Genomic DNA, 18,453 nt, shown 5'->3' on the forward strand with positions numbered 1-18,453 from the left:
ATCTCCTGCTGATCGAACATGCGCAGCCACTCCAGGTCCAGCACGTTGGCCAGGCCCTGTCGGAAGGCCAAGCAGTGCTGCCGGATCTGCCTGTTCAGCCGGTAGTCGGCGACAAGGTGGATATATGCGATCCGGTTGGCACTGGTGACGGGGATGTCTTTCCCGCCAAATTTCAGTTCGACCACCTGTAAATATTAAAACGAGGGTCTGAAAATTCTGACTGGAGCAAAACAAAAGCAAGAAACACTTACTTGAAAGAAACTTGACAGCACCGCCGTGTACACGAGAACCTAAGTGAAGAGCCGCGTGGCTGGTACGCACACCGGTCCACGTCGGGCGAAGACGCGCCTCTGATGGGGTGCTCCGAAGCCGGGCATCCTAGTCCGTCGTTAAGATCGTCAGCCACCAGTGCTTTCTCAGGAGCACTCAGGAGTGACTCAGCGTGTAACCATGGCAACGCTATCTCAAAGAATTAGGAATCTGGGGCGCCTGGGTGGCTCAGTCGGGGCGTGTCCGACTCTTGACTTCGGCTCAAGTCACGATCTCAGGGTCGTGAAATGGAGCCCCGCATGGGGGCTCTGCGCTCAGTGGGGAGTCTGCTTGAGATTCTCTCTTTCCCTCTCCCTTTGCCCCTCCCCCGTCACACACAGGTGCACACTCTTCCTCTCTCTCTTAAAAAAAAAAAAGTTAAAAAATTATGAATTACGAAGGGCAAAGATATGAACTAAAAAATGATGTCATATCAAAAGGGATTCATTCTAGAGAAAATACGGCCTAAGGAATGAAGACTGTAACAGAATGATTACTCATATTTGTACAAACAGCACATCCTTCTCTTTGTATCTCCACCATGTTGTTACCACGATGAAGTACTTCATTCTTTCATTATTTTTAAAGATTTTACGTTTAAGTAATCTCTACACCTATGTCCCTGAGATCAAGAGCCGGATGCTCCGCCGACTGAGCCGGCCAGGCGCCCGTGAAGTACTGTAAATAGGGCTCAGGGGACAGCGGTACGAGAGAGCACTGACCGGCCTGCTTCTTACGTATCTGCACTGAGTCCCAGAGGACAGCCTTCCGTCATCATGTGACCACGCTCGCACGGTCCGCAGGTCTAGCACAGAGCTGGCGAGCGGTCCTGGTAACGGGGACACCCGCAACTCACCTCGCCCCGTGAACTGCTTTCATTGATAAAATGGTGACAGCTTTGCTTTGTCTACCTTAGAACTGTGGTTATGTAAACTCATACAAACCAAAGATGACTGACAAAACACCACAGGTAATTATAAACGCATCAGCCTAATTTACAAGAATGCACTTTTTAAAGTGTGTTGACTCTTCTCAGATGCATCAGGATGAGGCCAGCTATGCTAAGGATAAAGAAACAGGAAACAAATCCACAGTAAGTGGACAAGACGTTCCAGAACGACCAAGCAGGTGGCAAACTTCCGGGGGTAAAACAGAGCACTGCCTGGACTGCGGGTTATGGAAACCGTGGGTCCGTGGGTCCGTCCTCCTCGTGGTTCTGTGTATACCCGGGGCATAACAAAGACAACACCTCCCCCGCTCTGGAAAAGGGCACTTCAGCCAGTTTTTTTACCACTTTACAGAAGGGCCACTTTACGATCTGCTGAAGCGCTTTACCGAAGTCACCCTGTGCCCAGCGGCCCCACGGCCATCTCACGCTACAGAAGTTACAGAGCTTTCTCAGATTTGCCTCTTTCCATATTGCATCATCTAGGTGATGCCTCCCTTCTCACTAATTCTCGTGCTCCGTGCAAGGCTCTGAACCCACATCTCCTTGCACAACTCTGCTTCGGGGAGGGGCCGCAATGCCTCCCGTGGTCGCCGTCCGCTGACAGGCCATCTGTTACCTGGGCCTCACGAGCTTGCAGCTCAGTTTTAATGTACAAACTACCACCCCTTACTTTAAGTGGATTAACAACAGGTAATAAATGAGCCTGTACTGAGTGATTCAAGGACAAAGGACCTGGGAAACGATCGGGTAAAAGACTTCCAAAGCCCCAGTTACCCTTCCTGATTGGATGGCTATGACGTTTCTAGCAACGGCCCAGGGACTGCGTGGTGGTCATCTAAACTCCTCTCTAGGCTACATCGAAACAACTATCCGTGTCTAAAATCATGTCAAATCCGTCCTAGGATTTCAGTTTTGAGGGCATATTTAAATCTCTAACGTGGAATTGGAGCAGTCCTTATACTGAGCGCTCTCTTCCCTGACACTCCTGAGCGCGGCTGCAGGACGCTCGGGGCTCGCGTTACTCACGACCTGAGCAAGCTCACTTCATCCTCGGAGCCACGCGGCACGGCCGCAAAACCAGGACTCCAATAAGGTCTCGGGACTCAGGTTCATGCTTTGCACTAACAACGATCACTTATGGTACCATCTTTTTTTTTTTTAAAGATTTTATTTATTTATTTGACAGAGATAGAGACAGCCAGCGAGAGAGGGAATACAAGCAGGGGGAGTGGGAGAGGAAGAAGCAGGCTCACAGCAGAGGAGCCTGATGTGGGGCTCGATCCCATAACACCAGGATCACGCCCTGAGCCGAAGGCAGACGCTTAACCGCTGTGCCACCCAGGCGCCCCTATGGTACCATCTTAAACCTGGAGCACTGTCCTCAGCAAAGCTACGTGTACAAATTCGTGGTCTAGAATTTCACGTGTGTTTTTAAGCGGGCACACAGCCACATCGACAATACCAAAGAACAAAGAAAACAAGCTGGGGACGAACACTAGTATTTTAAAAGGGAAAATGGATTAACATAACCTACCAACATAATGAAGTATTTGCATATTAGAGATCTTTAAATCACAGTATTTTATAAACTCAAAGGTGTACAGAGGACTACGTTTTTATATCTATCTCTGTAGAAATCCATAAGATCTCCCCCACAAATTAGCTGCGTTACCAGTGACTTTCTTAATTTTTCCTGTTGGGACTCTTTCGTGTAATTCTTCCTCTGCACTGTCATCCACAATCTCTTTATTCAGTGGGGATTTCTATGAATAATTGGAACATCGTAACGTCACACTTTTGCTTTTAATAGATTCCAATATTACCAGTGGTGCTTTAATGGAACTCTTACATAGGCTACACTTCACTATTATCATCTATCTCAGAAGGAAAAATGGGAAATACCCCCATTAGCAAAGGCCGTGGACAGGTCATTATAAAACTGACTGCCCTGGCGCTTTTATTTCATTTTTAAATCGTGCCACCAGATGGAGCGAGGCAGCAGGGGCGAGCAGCCTCACTCTGTGTGATCCCAGCGTCCTCACGCCAGTAACAGACCTCATCTTTCCCAAAAATCTGAATTTTGCATGTTGAAACTTCAGCTCTATGAGATGGAAGAGGCAGAAACAAAAGCCACTAAGTAAGCTGTAACCAAACAGAATGGGGTTCTGTCCTCATTCTTACTTTCTCTCCCAGTGTTGAGGTCCGCCTTCAAGAACACCTAGAGGTGTCCGAGTAAGACAGGGAAGCAGGAGGCCCGAGGCAGTTACCATTTCCTTTATTCCCACTTAGGGTTTAATCCACACCTATTTCTTACATAGGTAGTTTTTTACCTTTTTTTTTTTTTTAAAGATTTTATTTATTTATTTGAGAGACAGAGAGCGCGCGAACATGTGCGCATGCACGGTGGGGGGACGTGGGGGCAGAGTTCTGGAGAAGAGAGAGAATCCCAAGCAGACTCCCTGCTGAGCGCGGAGCAGAGCCCCTACCGTGGGACTCGATCTCACGACCCCAAGATCATGACCTGAGCCGAAACCAAGAGTCAGATGCTAGACTGACTGAGCCACCCAGGCACCCCATTAAATAGGTAGCTTTTTAAAGGCCAAGAAATAGACTAAAATTCAAATACCACGAAGACAGACATTCAAAAATACCCAGAGAGTTTAGAAGGAGGACGTATGAATCTGTGTGTGTGCTTGTCTTGGTTTCTCAAGACATCACTGGGGTGTGGGGGCCGTGCCACGGTTCTGCGGTCCAGGGAGGAAGCCAACACAAAGGTCTTAAATCTCGGAACCTTCCCAAAGCACTCTCAGGACTAGCACAGCACGAGATAGCACTTCACACACAGTAGGATGGCTGTTTTTTTTTTAAAAGACTGAGAGAGAGAGAAAAGATAGCAGAAAGAAGCGTTGGCAAGCACGGGGAGAGATCAGAACCCCTGTGCGGTGCTGGCGGAAAGACAAGACGGTGCAGCCACGGTGGAAAACGGTATGCGGGTCCTCCAAGAGTTAAACCTTAGGATCACCGTATGACCCAGCAATCCCACTTCTAGGAATACACCCACGAGAACGGAACGCACAGACTCCCACAGGTATTCGTACAGCCATGTTCGCAGCATCATTATTCACGATAGCAGAGACAACTCTAATGTCCATCAGGCGATGAACGGATAAACAAACACGAGCCATACCGATTATGGACTACTTGCCTGAAGAAGGAAAAAAGTCAGACATGTGCTGCGTCACAGGGGAACTTGGAGGACATCATGCTCAGTGACATAACCAGTCACAAAAGGACAGGTGCTGTATGGCTGCACACAGGTGCAGTCCTCACAGTCGTCAAACTCAGACACCCGCGGTAGAACAGTGGGCACCAGGGCACAGGGGAGGGGACAGGGAGTTCAGTGCAAGAACGCCCTGCTGGCCCCATCCTCCTCTGACTCAAATAAAACTACTTTGCTCAAGATACTGACCTATACCTGTAGAACGTAACTTTAAAAATGAGGATGATACAGACATTCTCTCGTTAAAACTTTTTTCATTGCTTAACCCCCATGTTGTAATTTCTCCTTATTCTGGACCACCTAACCCAGAACATAAGCAGGCTTCTCCTGGGTCCTGTCCTGACTTACAGAATCCAAATCTCAGCTTCCTGGGGAGGAAGGCTCAGGGTTTTTTGTGTTTTCTTCCCCCTTTTCTTTTTTAAGGATTTTATTTTATTTTATTTATTATTATTATTTTTTAAAGATTTTATTTATTTGACAGAGAGAGAGAGAGAGTCAGCAAGAGAGGGAACACAAGCAGGGGGAGTGAGAGAGGAAGTAGCAGGCTCCCAGTGGAGCAAGGTGCCCAATAAAAATATTTATTATTATTATTTTTTAAAGATTTTATTTATTTGACAGAGAGAGAGAGAGTCAGCAAGAGAGGGAACACAAGCAGGGGGAGTGAGAGAGGAAGTAGCAGGCTCCCAGTGGAGCAAGGAGCTCAAACTCAGAACCCTGGGATCACGCCCTGAGTTGAAGGCAGATGCTTAACATCTGAGCCACCCAGGCGCCCCAGGATTTTATTTTTTTTACGTAATCTCTACATTCAACATGGGGCTCGAACCCACAACCCCGAGATCAAGAGCCATGCTCCACCGACCAATCCAGCCAGTGCCCCTCAAGTGTTTCCTGTTACTCATTTTCCTGCTGGCTCTGAAATGCATCTGTTTGGGCCATCTTACCCTGACACCCCGAAATACTGCAAACCAGCTACGGAATGAAACACTGGTTCTCCTTCTGAGGGTATCTTTACCCTTTCTAGAGCCCAAGTCCTCTAACTGTTCTCCACGACAACAGGAGAAGCCCGGACTTGCTGGCATCTGCCTCCCTACTCTTGTACACCCGTACGCTTAGCCATGTCTAAGTGTGCTCACCTGCCTGGTGAACACCTTTCCACCCACCCAGCGTGTCTCCCAGGTAGCTCTCCACTTGGGGCTGAGCTACTGCTCACATCTGCCTCCCCTGTTGCAATGTGTATGCTCTCCTAGTTTAGGAAAAAACTTCCTATGCACAGCATCACAGCTGGTACAGAATGGCAATGCTGTCTCATGAATGGACGAAGAAATATAGACGAGGCACGGGGGCAAGTAAGTAATATGATACAAAAATAACCAAAATTGCATTAACTCCAATTTGTTCAGTATATGTGTTTATCGAAACAAAATGTTAGTGCTGACAACCTGAGGGTTAGTTAAGGAGTACCCTGAATGGGCCAATGCATTATCAAAGGTGATTTGACCAAGTACACATTTAATATGGAGTTACTTTTAAGTTGGCAAAGCTGATGCCCTTTGAAAGGCTGAATTAAAAACGAATAACAGAAATTTACAAAGTTAGAAGGTAACAACTGTTTTGTAGTTAAAATACAACTACTAGATTCAGAAAAGATTATTGATCTACATAAGAATAGCAGAAAAGCTGTTTTTCCCCACAAAACAGACCTATTCGTCTGAAAACCAAAAATAAATTAGAGAAGCACACTGGTCACTTTAACACCTGATGAAATGAGATATTAACAAGTACGACTTCAAAGGTCCTCAAATAATTTGGTTCATCGATACACGTAAAAAAAGGTTTTGTAGGGGCGCCTGGGTGGCACAGCGGTTAAGCGTCTGCCTTCGGCTCAGGGCGTGATCCCGGCGTTATGGGATTGAGCCCCACGTCAGGCTCCTCCGCTGGGACCTGCTTCTTCCTCTCCCACTCCCCCTGCTTGTGTTCCCTCTCTCGCTGGCTGTCTCTCTCTCTGTACAATGAATAAATAAAATCTTAAAAAAAAAAAAAGGTTTTGTAAATTATGGGGACATTCGAACATATGCTAATGTAGACAAAAAAGTACGCCGAACGCCCACACCCCGACCGCCACTTCAGCAAGTCCCACCTCATGGCCAATCTAGCTTCTCTCCACCTCCACCCACTGCCCCTGCTCTCATCATACTGGAAGCAAATCCCAGACGTTATCGATTCTTCCACAGACATTATGTTGTACAAGAATGTTCATAGCATATTCTTTCTAACAGCTGAAAAGTGGAAATAACTCAGCTGTCCGTCAACTGAGAGAGAAAATGTGGCGTCTCATACAGTGGGGAGCCGCTCAGCCGGAAGAAGGGATGAGGTCCTGGCTCCTGCAACAAGGGGATGAAGCCGGTCACGACAGGCTGGGGGCTGTAAGACTCCAGGTACGGACCGTGCCTGGGGCAGACGAGTGCGGACAGCACGCAGACCATGCTCACCTACGCTGGGTCGGAGGGACCTGCTAATGCGCTCACGGCTCCTCTGGGGAGACGGAACCATCCTGAACGGAGATGCTGGCGAGGGGTGCACACTCCGGGAACGCGCTGACCCACGCCGCGCTCTAAAGCGTGCACTTTCTGGTGTGCAAATTATACCCCAATGATGCTGTCATTTAAACAATCAGTTTCAATCTCTAACATGTAGGGTTTTCTCTTTTAAAAAAGGATAAAGACAGCAAGACCAACCAGACCGATAATGAAGGCCAGCGATTGGGGTCAGAGTACCCGAGGTCCACCGAGAGTGGGCAAGGAACGGAGGCGCACAGGGACCCTCAGGGCTAACCACCACTCCCTGGGACCGACAGCCAGACACGCAGCAGCCCCGGGAAGAGCATCCCAGAGGACAGCTGTCACAGAGGACTGGGGCTCCTGCGTCTCCAGCCCCCCACCCCCCACTCCCACGTCTAACCCTCAGCGCACTGGAAAGGCACTGAAGCACTTCCACATGGAAGGAAATCCTCCCCATCGCCGTGGGAACAGAAGCTGGTCAGTAACAAACCGGCGCAGGGCCCCCTCACCTGTGCCTCTCCCAGGTCATTGTTCACCACAGTGAAGTTCAGCCCGAGTTCCTCCACGTCGCCTTCGTAGCTCTTGAGAAAAAGCAGATTCTTATACACTTCAGGATCTAAGGAGGCTAGATGATGGATGTCCACATCCGCGCTGGTTCCAAGCAATTTGGACAGGAAGAAGCCAGCAAAGGGCAATTCTACCAGCATATTTTCATAGAGAGCCTTCAAATGAGAACAAGGAACAACGATTAGCATTTCAGAGGAATTCTTTCTTCACACTGCCTACCAATAAAAAAAGTCCAACCTGAGATTTAACAGAATCCTGACAGCAGATACGTTTTCTTCACAACGATGCTGATGGTGGAGGCTGGTGTTTGGCGAGCACTCACCACGTGCCAGGCCAGGTTAACCATTCAGCGCAAGCACTCAGCGTGCCACAAATTCTAGAGCAGACCACCAGCGCATTTTAGGGCTGACTCACAGAACGTGCACACCGATGGGGGTGTGCACGGCCACACCTCTTGCACTGCCACAGAGGTGGGCACGTGCTTTCTGTGAGGCTTTGCAGCCGTAGGAGTCTCCCAGGGCTGCTGTAACAAAGGACCACGCGCTGCTGGGGGCTGAGAACAGAAACTCAGCTGGGCCAGACGTCTGACTCAAGGTGGCAGCAGGACACACTCTCTTGAAAGGCTTCCGTGTCTTCTCGGATGTGGCCGAACAGAACTGGTGGCCCCTGGCTTTTGGCTGAGTCACTCCGAACTCTGCCTCTTCGAGAGGCTGTCTTCCCTGTCTGTGTCTGCTTCTGCCTCTCCCTTCTCTTACAGAGACCAGTCACTGGATTTGGGGAGCCGTTCTTAATCCAGGATGACTCATAGGCAAAGGTTCACTTCCAAATAACATCAGGCTCACAGGTACGGGGGATTAGGATGGAACATCATCTTTTTGGGGGTCACAATTCAACCCACGACAGCGGGCTGGACCGGCTGGGTGGCTACCCCTCCACTCGGCCTTTGCAGCTAAAGAGGAACACAGACAGCGTGTGGACAAGTGAGGGCAGCTGTGTGCCAGGACTGGATTGCATGTGATTCCCAATGTCAAGAAATACTATTCTGTAGATTGTTTCAGCCATCAGAAGGAAAAAGCATTCTTAGCACACTGACCCCACGACAACAGGGGGCAGGCAGGAGCCGGCCCACAGGCTGCAGTTTGCCAGGCCTGTTCTACACTGAAGAGACGGGGCCTTGGGACTCACAGGCACTTATGTGGACATGACGAGTCAGCACGTAGCAGGGCTGGCGTCAAACCCAGACGCCCTGACGCCCGCACGGAGTACATCTCCACTCCGAGTTACTGTTTACTTTTGTGTGCAAGGGCCACACACAGAACTGTCTTTTCACTTGTGTACATGAAAGGGTAATTTACGTAGAGTAAAATAAAATGTACGACCTACGAGTACAGCTTGATGAATTACTGTATTTGTGCCTGTGCGGCGGCCCCCCCGGGGTTAAGACACCAAACGCTCCCCCTCCCAAACTCCCCGTGAGAGTCCCTCACGTCCTTCGGCCACACCCTCCCTCACGTTAACCCCCCTCTGTGGCCATCACCACGGGCAGACTCTGTCACCCCCAGGACTCCACCAACGGCATTAGAGAGCGTGTGCCTCCTCACAGCACGATGTTTTTGAGATTCGTCCATGTTACTGTTGGCTCTTTTACGTGAGGCCGTGTAGTATCTCCAGCCCGGGACCTGACGATGGACGTGTGAGCTGCTTCCCACTTGGGGCTGGGATAACAGAGCCGCTGCACCGTGAGCTCGAGCCTTTCTGTGGATCTGTGCTCTGACTTCTCTCAGGACAGACTTCAGGCCTGTTAACAGGGAAGCACTGGGCATGAGGTATGTTTAGCTGTATTAGGCAACGACATGCTGTTTTCCAAAGTGCAGCCATTTTCCGCCATGACCAGCAATGCAGGAAGGTTCCAGCTGGCCAGAACCTCACCGATTATTAGTGTTGTCAGTCTTTTTAAAGTTTAGTTATTCTGGTTGGTGCAATGGGGTATCTCATTATGGTTTTAATTTGCATTTCCCTGATGTGCAGTGGTGCTGGATAAATTAAGTGCTGGTGAATATTACTATATTAATCTCCAGATTCTCTATCCAGAGATTGAGGGGGGCACCCAATGATGCAGGTTTTCCAGCATGATGCTGGGGTTCATCTTGCATGATAAATACTCCTATGGCCTAAGGCTGTAAAACACAACAAGGAATCAGAAGTGGGCTGTAAAATCTTCAGAAACATTCTTATTATTTGACTCTAACAGATGGTGGACTCGGAAGCCCTGACAAGCCTGTCAAGAACGTTCTAGTGACACTGAGCTGCTCTGTGCTGGTGCTGCTCCGTACCAGGTGCCGCGCAGGGCACACGTCGTTGGTCTCATTTCCATCCGGCCGATCTGGAAGATCTCCTGAGCAGAAGGCCAGAGGCCCCCTCTACAGAAGCCCAGGGGAAATCTGGAATTCCATGACCCAGGCCATGACAGGGAGAGTGGACTCGCCACCCTCTCTCAGGAGGCGGGGAGCTGGAGGCATATGTTCTCACAAACCTTTCTCTTTTGGGGGGGCTGGCGAGGGAGCCCCGCTTCAGAAAGCACTCAGGGAGCTGTGCCGTGCCTGCTGTGCCACGGATGCATTCAGAGCTTTTCTTTAAGTCGCTGCTGAAAGATCCAAGTGCCACCACGCTGCTCACGGAAGCCGCCATAAAAACAAACCGTAATCCCAGGGGTAGTCATCCGTGAGACAGCGACTTTAGAAGCCCCTCTTCCAGGAGGCCGTTCACCCGACTCCATCCACACACGCGAGATGTGAGACACGAGGCTCTGGTGACACACCTGTGTGAACGAACTCACAGGAGACTAACAGCAGCTTCCAGGGAGCAGGGGCTCCGGCGTCCGAGCCTCCAGCCCCCGCGCCACCCTTCACGTGGGCTCAGGAGCCCTTCCCTGGCGACGTTTCCCGACACCACCGCAGTGTTTACTCAGCGCATCACATCGGGTGTGCGCCACTTCCGCGAGGGCCACAATCAGCGGTGGCACTCATCCGTGAACCACTGATCCGATGTAAACACACCAGAAACGCGCCCGCACGCGAGTGCTTCCCTGCTCCTCCTACGCCTCCGGACAATGCTGAGGTCACCTTGAGTGAGACCCACACTCCACAGTCTCTCCACTCGCAGGACTGGGAGGAACCGGAAGAGAGCCATTAAACACCGTCCTGAAAGGAACATCCAGACTGCACTGGCTTCCCGTCCCAGCACGTCGCTGGCAGACAGTATGAATGAATGCTTCTTCCCAAGGTTAACACGTCTACGGACTCCAGGTTCACCATCCGTTAACTACACATTTCATAACATCCCCCTCCAGCTAAGACTCCAGATGTTCTCTGCCAGGGAAACCAAAGTGTTATGTCCCTATGCTTTTTATTTCTGATCTGAAGGCTAATGATTACCCAATTTATTCTGAAAACGTGGCGAAAAAGGACTTGTGAATGAGAGAATGAGCAGTAAGATGGCGGCCAGCACTTAACTCATCTACTGATAATGCAAAGGAAGAGTTGTTTTGAAAAACCACAGTTTGCTTCGAGTTAAGAATGGCTAATACTATTAACCTGGAGCACTTAAAAATCCCATTACTTCTAAATGAAGGATGGCTTCAAAGCCAAGGACAGCATTCTACGCCAGAAGCCATGATTGATTCCAGGTGTTGAAGAAAAGCCTCATTTGTACAACGGACTTTAAAGGAAGCTGGAAGTGTAAATTATGTGATGTTCGATATGTAAGGCCATTGTTTGCCATTTCTGCATTAGTAACAATAAACCAGTGAAATTCGTTAAATGTATCAGAGCTACCTGAATTTTAAACAGAAATCCCACTGTGACTCATAAATGTAAATGCGTAGGTATAATTTTTTACATAAGGCAGGTTTAAGCCTTTAGAGCATTTAATATACAAGCACTAATAAATGATAGCACTAAAAACTATGATTGCATCAGCTAAATGGATTATAAATTAAATTTCCATAATGTATGCAACTGCGATACAAATGTAAGCATAAATCAAGGTATTTTCTAAACACAGGTTAATTATACAATTTCAAAACTGCCTATTTTTTATGCAAAATAATCCACTTAGCATTTTTCACACTGGCCTTAATTCTCCGCCGGTCGCACCACACTTGCTCCAGAAGCACATCAATAACCACTTGTCACGGAAAAAACTGCAATAGGTATATGGAAAAACCTGCAACGTATTTTTCAACTGTCTGTCTTTTATGAGTGTTTATAGCTAGAAATTGTGCCAAATGATTTGAAATAAAAAGGATTAATTATAGTAGAAGCCTTTTAATATAAGTGAGTGCAGTCGCAATGCAATTAATGCAAATCGTGGCACTATCGGGAGAATAAATGTGAACCACGAGAGGCCATTTCTGTTTGCTGCCAAAGAGCGTCAGTAATTTACTACATTAAGAATCAATAAAAAAATAATGCTTTTCCAATGCATCTCTATCAATCTTCAGGTAGTTCTAAAGCGCACATTTATAACTTCATCTAAGAACTATATCAGAGTTGCCTTGGGTTAAAGCCACCCTAATTGAGCAAGAAGATAATAATTTTAATTATTTTAGATCATGCTAACCTTGGAGTTTAAAAAAATAAAAAAAAAATGTACCATAAGGATGTGGGCTGATAGTAACGTGCTACATAATAGTTGTGCTTCAAAATGAATGACCGCGAGTGGAAAACACGGTCTCTGACGGGGACTGCGGTGGACCTTTAGGACCATCAGCTCCCATAGGGCGGAAAACACACCTCATCCTTAATGCCCAAGTCTCCGCACAGCACGTGGCATCATCAAGAGACATTTATTAAGTGCCACCTATGCGCTAGGGACCACTTTCCACACTGGAATTCTGCAACCGTGAATCTGTTTGCAAAAACCCATTCTCTTCTGCAACACTTCAGGTTATGCAAAACTACGTATGTGGCACGATTCATTTCAAACCCCTGGGTCTTCACAATCCTATCCCAAAGGTCCTTCCACACTGTTCACTCTTTTGTCAACGCAGTGGCAGCGACACTGAATGTGAAGACTGGCGCGACGGGGCAATGTCCCACATCCCCATGTATCTCCTGTGCACTCTCACCACCCAAGACGGCGAAGTAGCCCTTCCAGCTCCACACTCCCGCACACTCTTGGGCACCCTATAGCCTCCTCTAAATAGTGACTCTGGGGCGCCTGTGTGGGTCAGTCGGTTGAGCCCTTGACTCAGGTCATGATCCCAGGGTCCTGGGAACGAGCCCCATGTCGGGCTCCCTGCGGGGAGTCTGCTTCTCCCTCTCTGCTGCTCCCTAGGCTTGTGCTCTCTCTCTCTCTCTCTTTCAAATAAATAAATAAATAAATAAAATCTTTAAACCCCAAAACAGAGCCTCTGTCCATTCGCGATTCAGCAAATGTCCACCAAGCACAACTGAGTTAAAGAAAAGGAATCCCTGAGAGCCTGAGGCTCCACGCCAGGATGCTGGCACTGCCTTCCTCTTCCCTACAGAGGCTCCAAACTGCCAGTGAGCCGAGCGCCTGGGCCTTGCTCATGTCCTGGAGCATTCTTCTCTGAGACCCTCCCTCAGGCGCCTCCTCACACCAGAAGCACAGGAGGCTGGGCGGGGGCGCTGCTGGCTACACCACCCGCCAGCGCTGGAAGCAAACACTTCCACGAGGACAGGTCTTTTCTTGTTCCTCGCACCTAATGCTTTGACAGCTTTACTTTAATAGCTCTCCTTCCGAAAACCTGCAGGGATGCTGGGTGGGTGGGAGATGAGAGTTCACTTCTCAAATCCTATCTCATTGGACATCCAGAAATCAAGCCGTACGTGGAATAAACTTGACCAGCCGAGCGCTGAGGCTTCCTTCCCGTGTGTGCGTCTAACCGTGCTCGCCCAGGCCCCAGCTCCACCCAAGACATGACTCTCCTGCTCCCCCCGCCCCACTCTGCCCACAGAGGCATTTCTGGAAGATCAAGAACCGAAAGGGTTCGCCAAAGTGACAAATCACAAGAAGTAAATACCTGGGAGTTTTAGGACGTTGTTACATCCCTGCTTCTGAAAGATTTATCAGGAGTGCAGAAAAACATTGAGGCCCAGTTAAGGTACCCCACTCGGGAGAACCATTTCACTAACTAAAGGAAACATCTTTCAGGTTTGAAGATTCACCTACCGCACAGGGTAATAAAATACAGACTGAAATCTGCCACACTACCTCCCTAGAAATTTGAGGATACGGACGTCCCTCCAGGCTGAATAACTTCGTTCCTGCCAGGCGCTGAGAACTTTCTCCACAAGATGATGAGACACAGGACCGCTACAGCTCCTCTGGCTCAAATGACCACACCCGAAACCTCCACCCAGTAGCGAGTTCTCCTTCTAACTCCTTTGACCCTTTTTGTCTCTTACAAAATCACTGCATCGTACTATTTTTTTGGTAACAGCTTTATTGAGATATGATTCAGATAAATGACAATTCACCCATTTAAAGTAAACAATCCAATGGCTCTTATCGTGACTGAGTTATGCAGCCATCAGCACAATTAATTTTTGAACATTTTCATCCCCCACAAAAGAAACCCTTTACCTCTTCGTGGCCCTCATTTCTCCCACCCTCCCAGTCTGGGGCGGTCATTAATCTACTTTCTCACTTCATAGATTTCCCTCTCTGGACACTTCAGATGGGGGGAACCTAGAATGGCGATCTGCTGTGATCCGCTTTCTTGCAGTAGCCTGTTTTGTTCGGCGGTGTCGTAACGACTCAGGACTTCATTCCTTTTCATGGCCAAATCGTATCCTGTGGTATGGACAGGCCAGTTCTGTTCTCCTTCGTGACGACAGACATCTGACTCATGTCCCCCTCTAGGCTGTTACAGAGCACGCTACAGTGAACACTTTCTGCGTGAACACACGTTGGTTGGGTCAAAAGGGAACTCTGTAGCCGTGGCTCGTCCGCACGGTCTCACATTCGCTCTTTACCCCCACGCATGGGTGCCCGATTTCCCCACGTCCTTGCCAGCACTGGGTGTTATCAGTCTTTGTGACTCCTTCCGTCTCGTGAGCGTGAAGCGGTCTTGCACTGTGGTTCTGATGTGCATTTTCCTGATGACTAATGATGGTGAGCACCTTTTCATGTGCTTATTGCTCATCTACTGATCTTCTGTGGAGGAATATCTATTCAGGTCCTTTGCCCATTTTAAAATTAGTTGTCTTTTTATCACAGAGTCCTTTCTATATCCTAGTGCAAGCCTCTTATCACATTTGATTTACAAATACTTTCTCCTTTTAGTGGGTTGTCCTTTCAGTCTCTTGATGGTGTTCTTTGAAGCAAGAAAATTTTTGATGAAGTCCAACCTATTTTTTTTTCTTTTTGTATTCTTGGTTTCATTTCTAAGAAACAGGATTATTCCTGACAATACTGCAACATTTAGCACTGTTTGCAGGATGGGTTGTCCTATGCTTTTTTTTTCTTTTTTTTTTTTTAAAGACTTGTTTACTGGAGAGAGAGAGAGAGAGAGAGAGAGAAAGAAAGAGAGAGAGAGAGAACACATGGGGAGGGGCAGAGGGAGAAAAGAGGACTCCGCCAAGTGTGGAGCCTGATGCAGGCTGATCCCACAATCCTGAGATCATGACCTGAGCCAAACTCAAGAGTCGAACGCTTCACTGACTGAGTCACCCGGGCACCCTGAGTGCTATGCTCTTCGTATTCCTCAGCACCCTTCTCTCCTTTGGTCGTTGTTTGCTCTATTGCACTCGTGCACCAGTGGGAAAAGTGAGGTACGGACCCCTCCCTGTTTCTCACTGCCACTTTACACCACACCTGCCACCACCTGTCCATGGCTTTGACTCTCCTGCTGTTGGGCCAGAGCCCCCACTGCCAGCTCCCTGACCTTGATCCTGACTCAGGGCTGTCTCCTGCACACCTTGACCCTGACCCTGTGGCCGTCTCTCACACGCTCACCCTGACCCTGTGGCCATCTCCCGCACTCTGACCCTGACCCTGACCCCGTGGCCATCTCCCGCACTCTGACCCTGACCCTGACCCCGTGGCCATCTCCCCACTCTGACCCTGACCCTGACCCCGCGGCCGTCTCCCGCACTCTGACCCTGAGCTTGACCCCGCGGCCGTCTCCCGCACTCTGACCCTGTCCCCGTGGCCGTCTCCCGTCCACTCTCCTGTGTCTTTCTGTTACTCTGCTCCCTGCCGTCCTCTGCCTCGCCCAGGCACTCAGTCTTCAGGCCTGTCCTGGAACTGTTGCTGCCAGTAACTGAGCGCTCCTCCCTGAGCCGATTTCAACCACCCCACACTCTGACTCCTTACTGACCAGTCTGCGCGGCCCCCACTGCCAACCACAACACCATACCTCATCTTGTCACCTTCCTGTTTCCCTGCCCTCGGATCCTCATGAAGAGCCTCCTCTCCAGAGCCCAGGTTTAAAGGTTCACGGCCATAATCACCTCTCGTGCCCTTAATTCCCCTGCACCCAGCTAGCTCTTTATTATATTTGCCCGGCAAACACCGCCCACCCTGGGTTCAACCTACCGCCACACCTGCATCTGTGTCTGGATCCCCCCCCAAATGATGCTGCCAGCCTCAAGGGTGCCTGAGGCCAGCTGGCGGTCCTGCTGTATTTCCCTGCCCGCAATCCTCAGACTCAGAGGGAACCAATGCGCAGGCTGCTGGGCCCCACCCCACAGTTCTGGGCCCAGCAGGCTGGGGACAGGGTCCACGAAAAGACCTGATGGACAAGCCGCACGCAGCAGCCCTACTGCTGCTCTGGGAGCCACCCTTCGAGACCGCTGCCTCCTCCTCATCTCACCGTCCCTCCCCACCTTCAACCGGCCAAAGGCTGCCTCCTGCCGCAAGACAGTGGACGCTCAGAAGGACAGCTCGTGGGCTCCCACCGCCCACAGCTGCGCCCTGCACTTGGCCTCCGCTTCCCGCACAGACCGCCCACACGCGTTCCGGACCGAGCGCCGGAGCCCTGCCCGCGGCCTCCTCTAGGCGCTCCTCCAGCAAGCGCCCGTCCCCACAGCCACGTCAGAAGCACACGAACCGCATGCCCTCTCTCTTTAGAACCATGAAGCTCCATCAAGCCCACACTGAAGCTACTGCTGAGCTTCTCTTTACAGAAACGCTCCTCGAGAGCTTCCAGCCCGGCCCGCCAACCCCCCGCCCCCCGGAATTACGAGAAGTCTGTTGCTGCAGAGTGCCCCACTCCTAAGTGTGAGCCCACTGCGTCAAAGCACCCGGTCCCCAAAAGAGGAACTTACCAGCACCCCAGAAGCCGCCCTTGCCCCTGACGAGGAGAAAGGATCTGACACCCAACAGCAGAAACTAGTTTGGCCTGCTTCTGAGCTTATGTAAGTGGAGTCCTACAGAATGTACTCCTTTGTTTCTGGCTTCTTTTTCTCAGCAGTGGGTCTATGCCGTTCTTCCATGCTGCTGTGAACAGCTGTGGTTTGGTCATTCCGTAGTTCACATCAATATCCCACAACGTGTTATCGGCTTACTTCCGAAGGGCATCTGGGCAGCTCAGTTTGGGGCTATATAACCGAGCGTTACTGGAGCCATTCCTATACACATGTTTTGGCAAATATACATACGTGTTTCTGCTGGGATGCAGCCACAGAGGAACAGGATTTGGTCCACGTGCTGAGGCTCTGGCCTCCCCCCTTCACCATGAATTCACACCGTGAATGCTCCCTTCTAGCCCTTATTGTCCTGACATATGAATAGCATCTGGCACTATTCATCAGTCTCTCTCCCTTGAAACACTGTCTTGATTTGGCCTCGGAAATACCACACTTGCCTGGTTTGCTCCCTACGTCTCCAGCTGCTTCTCCCGACCGTCACAGTCTCTGAACTCTCAACCTGGCCCCAGACTTGGTTCTTCAGTGCTTTCTTTTCTCTAGCTACACTCACTCCCTGGACAACACCGCTCAGTCTCACAACCTTAAGTACCCCCTGAGCACTGATGGCTCAGCTCAGACCTCGCCCCTCAACTCAAGGCCCACAGATTCAACTGCGACTCCGCAGGCATCTCAGGACCTAAGGAAAAACAAACATGTCCTCATCCCTTCCCAAGTCTCCCCACCATGGTCGACGATACTTCTAGCCTCTGGTTCTCAGAACAAAATCTGTGTAGCCCCACTGTCTCTCTTGCCCTTATATACCAGCATCTGATTTTTTTTTTTTTTAGCAAATCCCCCTGGGTCTTCTCTGCAACACTACCTCCCCAGGATACTAACGACCACGGAGTGCCTGGGATACCTCCGACTGGTCTCTCACATGAGTTCCCGTTGCTGTTTAAGCTATATACAAGAGCAGAGGCAAGGAGATCCGCTAAACGTAATTCATACCCCATCACTGCTCTGCTCAGTTCCCTGTTGCTGAAACCAGGGATCCCAGTCGGCCTGGTCTTACTCAAGAGCTTCAGCTCAAAGACCTCTTGCTGCTTCCCTAACAAAGTTGATCATAATTTTGGAAACAAGAGTAAATATGTCCATCTTTACCTGGTCTGTTTTTCATAAAAATAAATTTACTAATTCTAAATTAGTATTTTAAAAAAAGATTTTATTTATTTTAGAGAGAGAAAGAGCACACGCACCTGCGGACATGCACCTACTCGGGGAGAGGGAGAGGGACAAGCAGGTCCCGGATGAGTGCAGAGCCTGAGGCAGGGCTGGATCCAGCACCGAGGTCATGACCTGAGCTGCAATCAAGAGTCGGACGCTGAACCAACTGAGCCACCCGGCGCCCCCCCC

The 18,453-nt window shown here is 49.6% G+C and overlaps 1 protein-coding gene across 2 annotated transcripts in view; it reads right to left on the reverse strand.

Annotated features, from left to right (window-relative positions):
• The window catches only part of UBE3C (ubiquitin protein ligase E3C), a 117,256-nt gene that overhangs the window by 16,584 nt on the left and 82,219 nt on the right, over positions 1–18,453 (reverse strand). For both annotated transcript variants that reach the window (XM_040643754.1, XM_040643755.1), the window contains exons 19-20: positions 7,606–7,818; positions 2–185 (exon numbers count right to left, since the gene is read on the reverse strand). In XM_040643754.1, coding sequence (XP_040499688.1) covers positions 2–185; positions 7,606–7,818 — 397 coding nt within the window. The remainder of the gene's footprint in view (position 1; positions 186–7,605; positions 7,819–18,453) is intronic.

The sequence above is a fragment of the Ursus maritimus genome, unplaced genomic scaffold (assembly GCF_017311325.1).
Source record: "Ursus maritimus isolate PB19 unplaced genomic scaffold, ASM1731132v1 scaffold_3, whole genome shotgun sequence".
In the NCBI taxonomy this organism is placed as follows: Eukaryota; Metazoa; Chordata; class Mammalia; order Carnivora; family Ursidae; genus Ursus; species Ursus maritimus.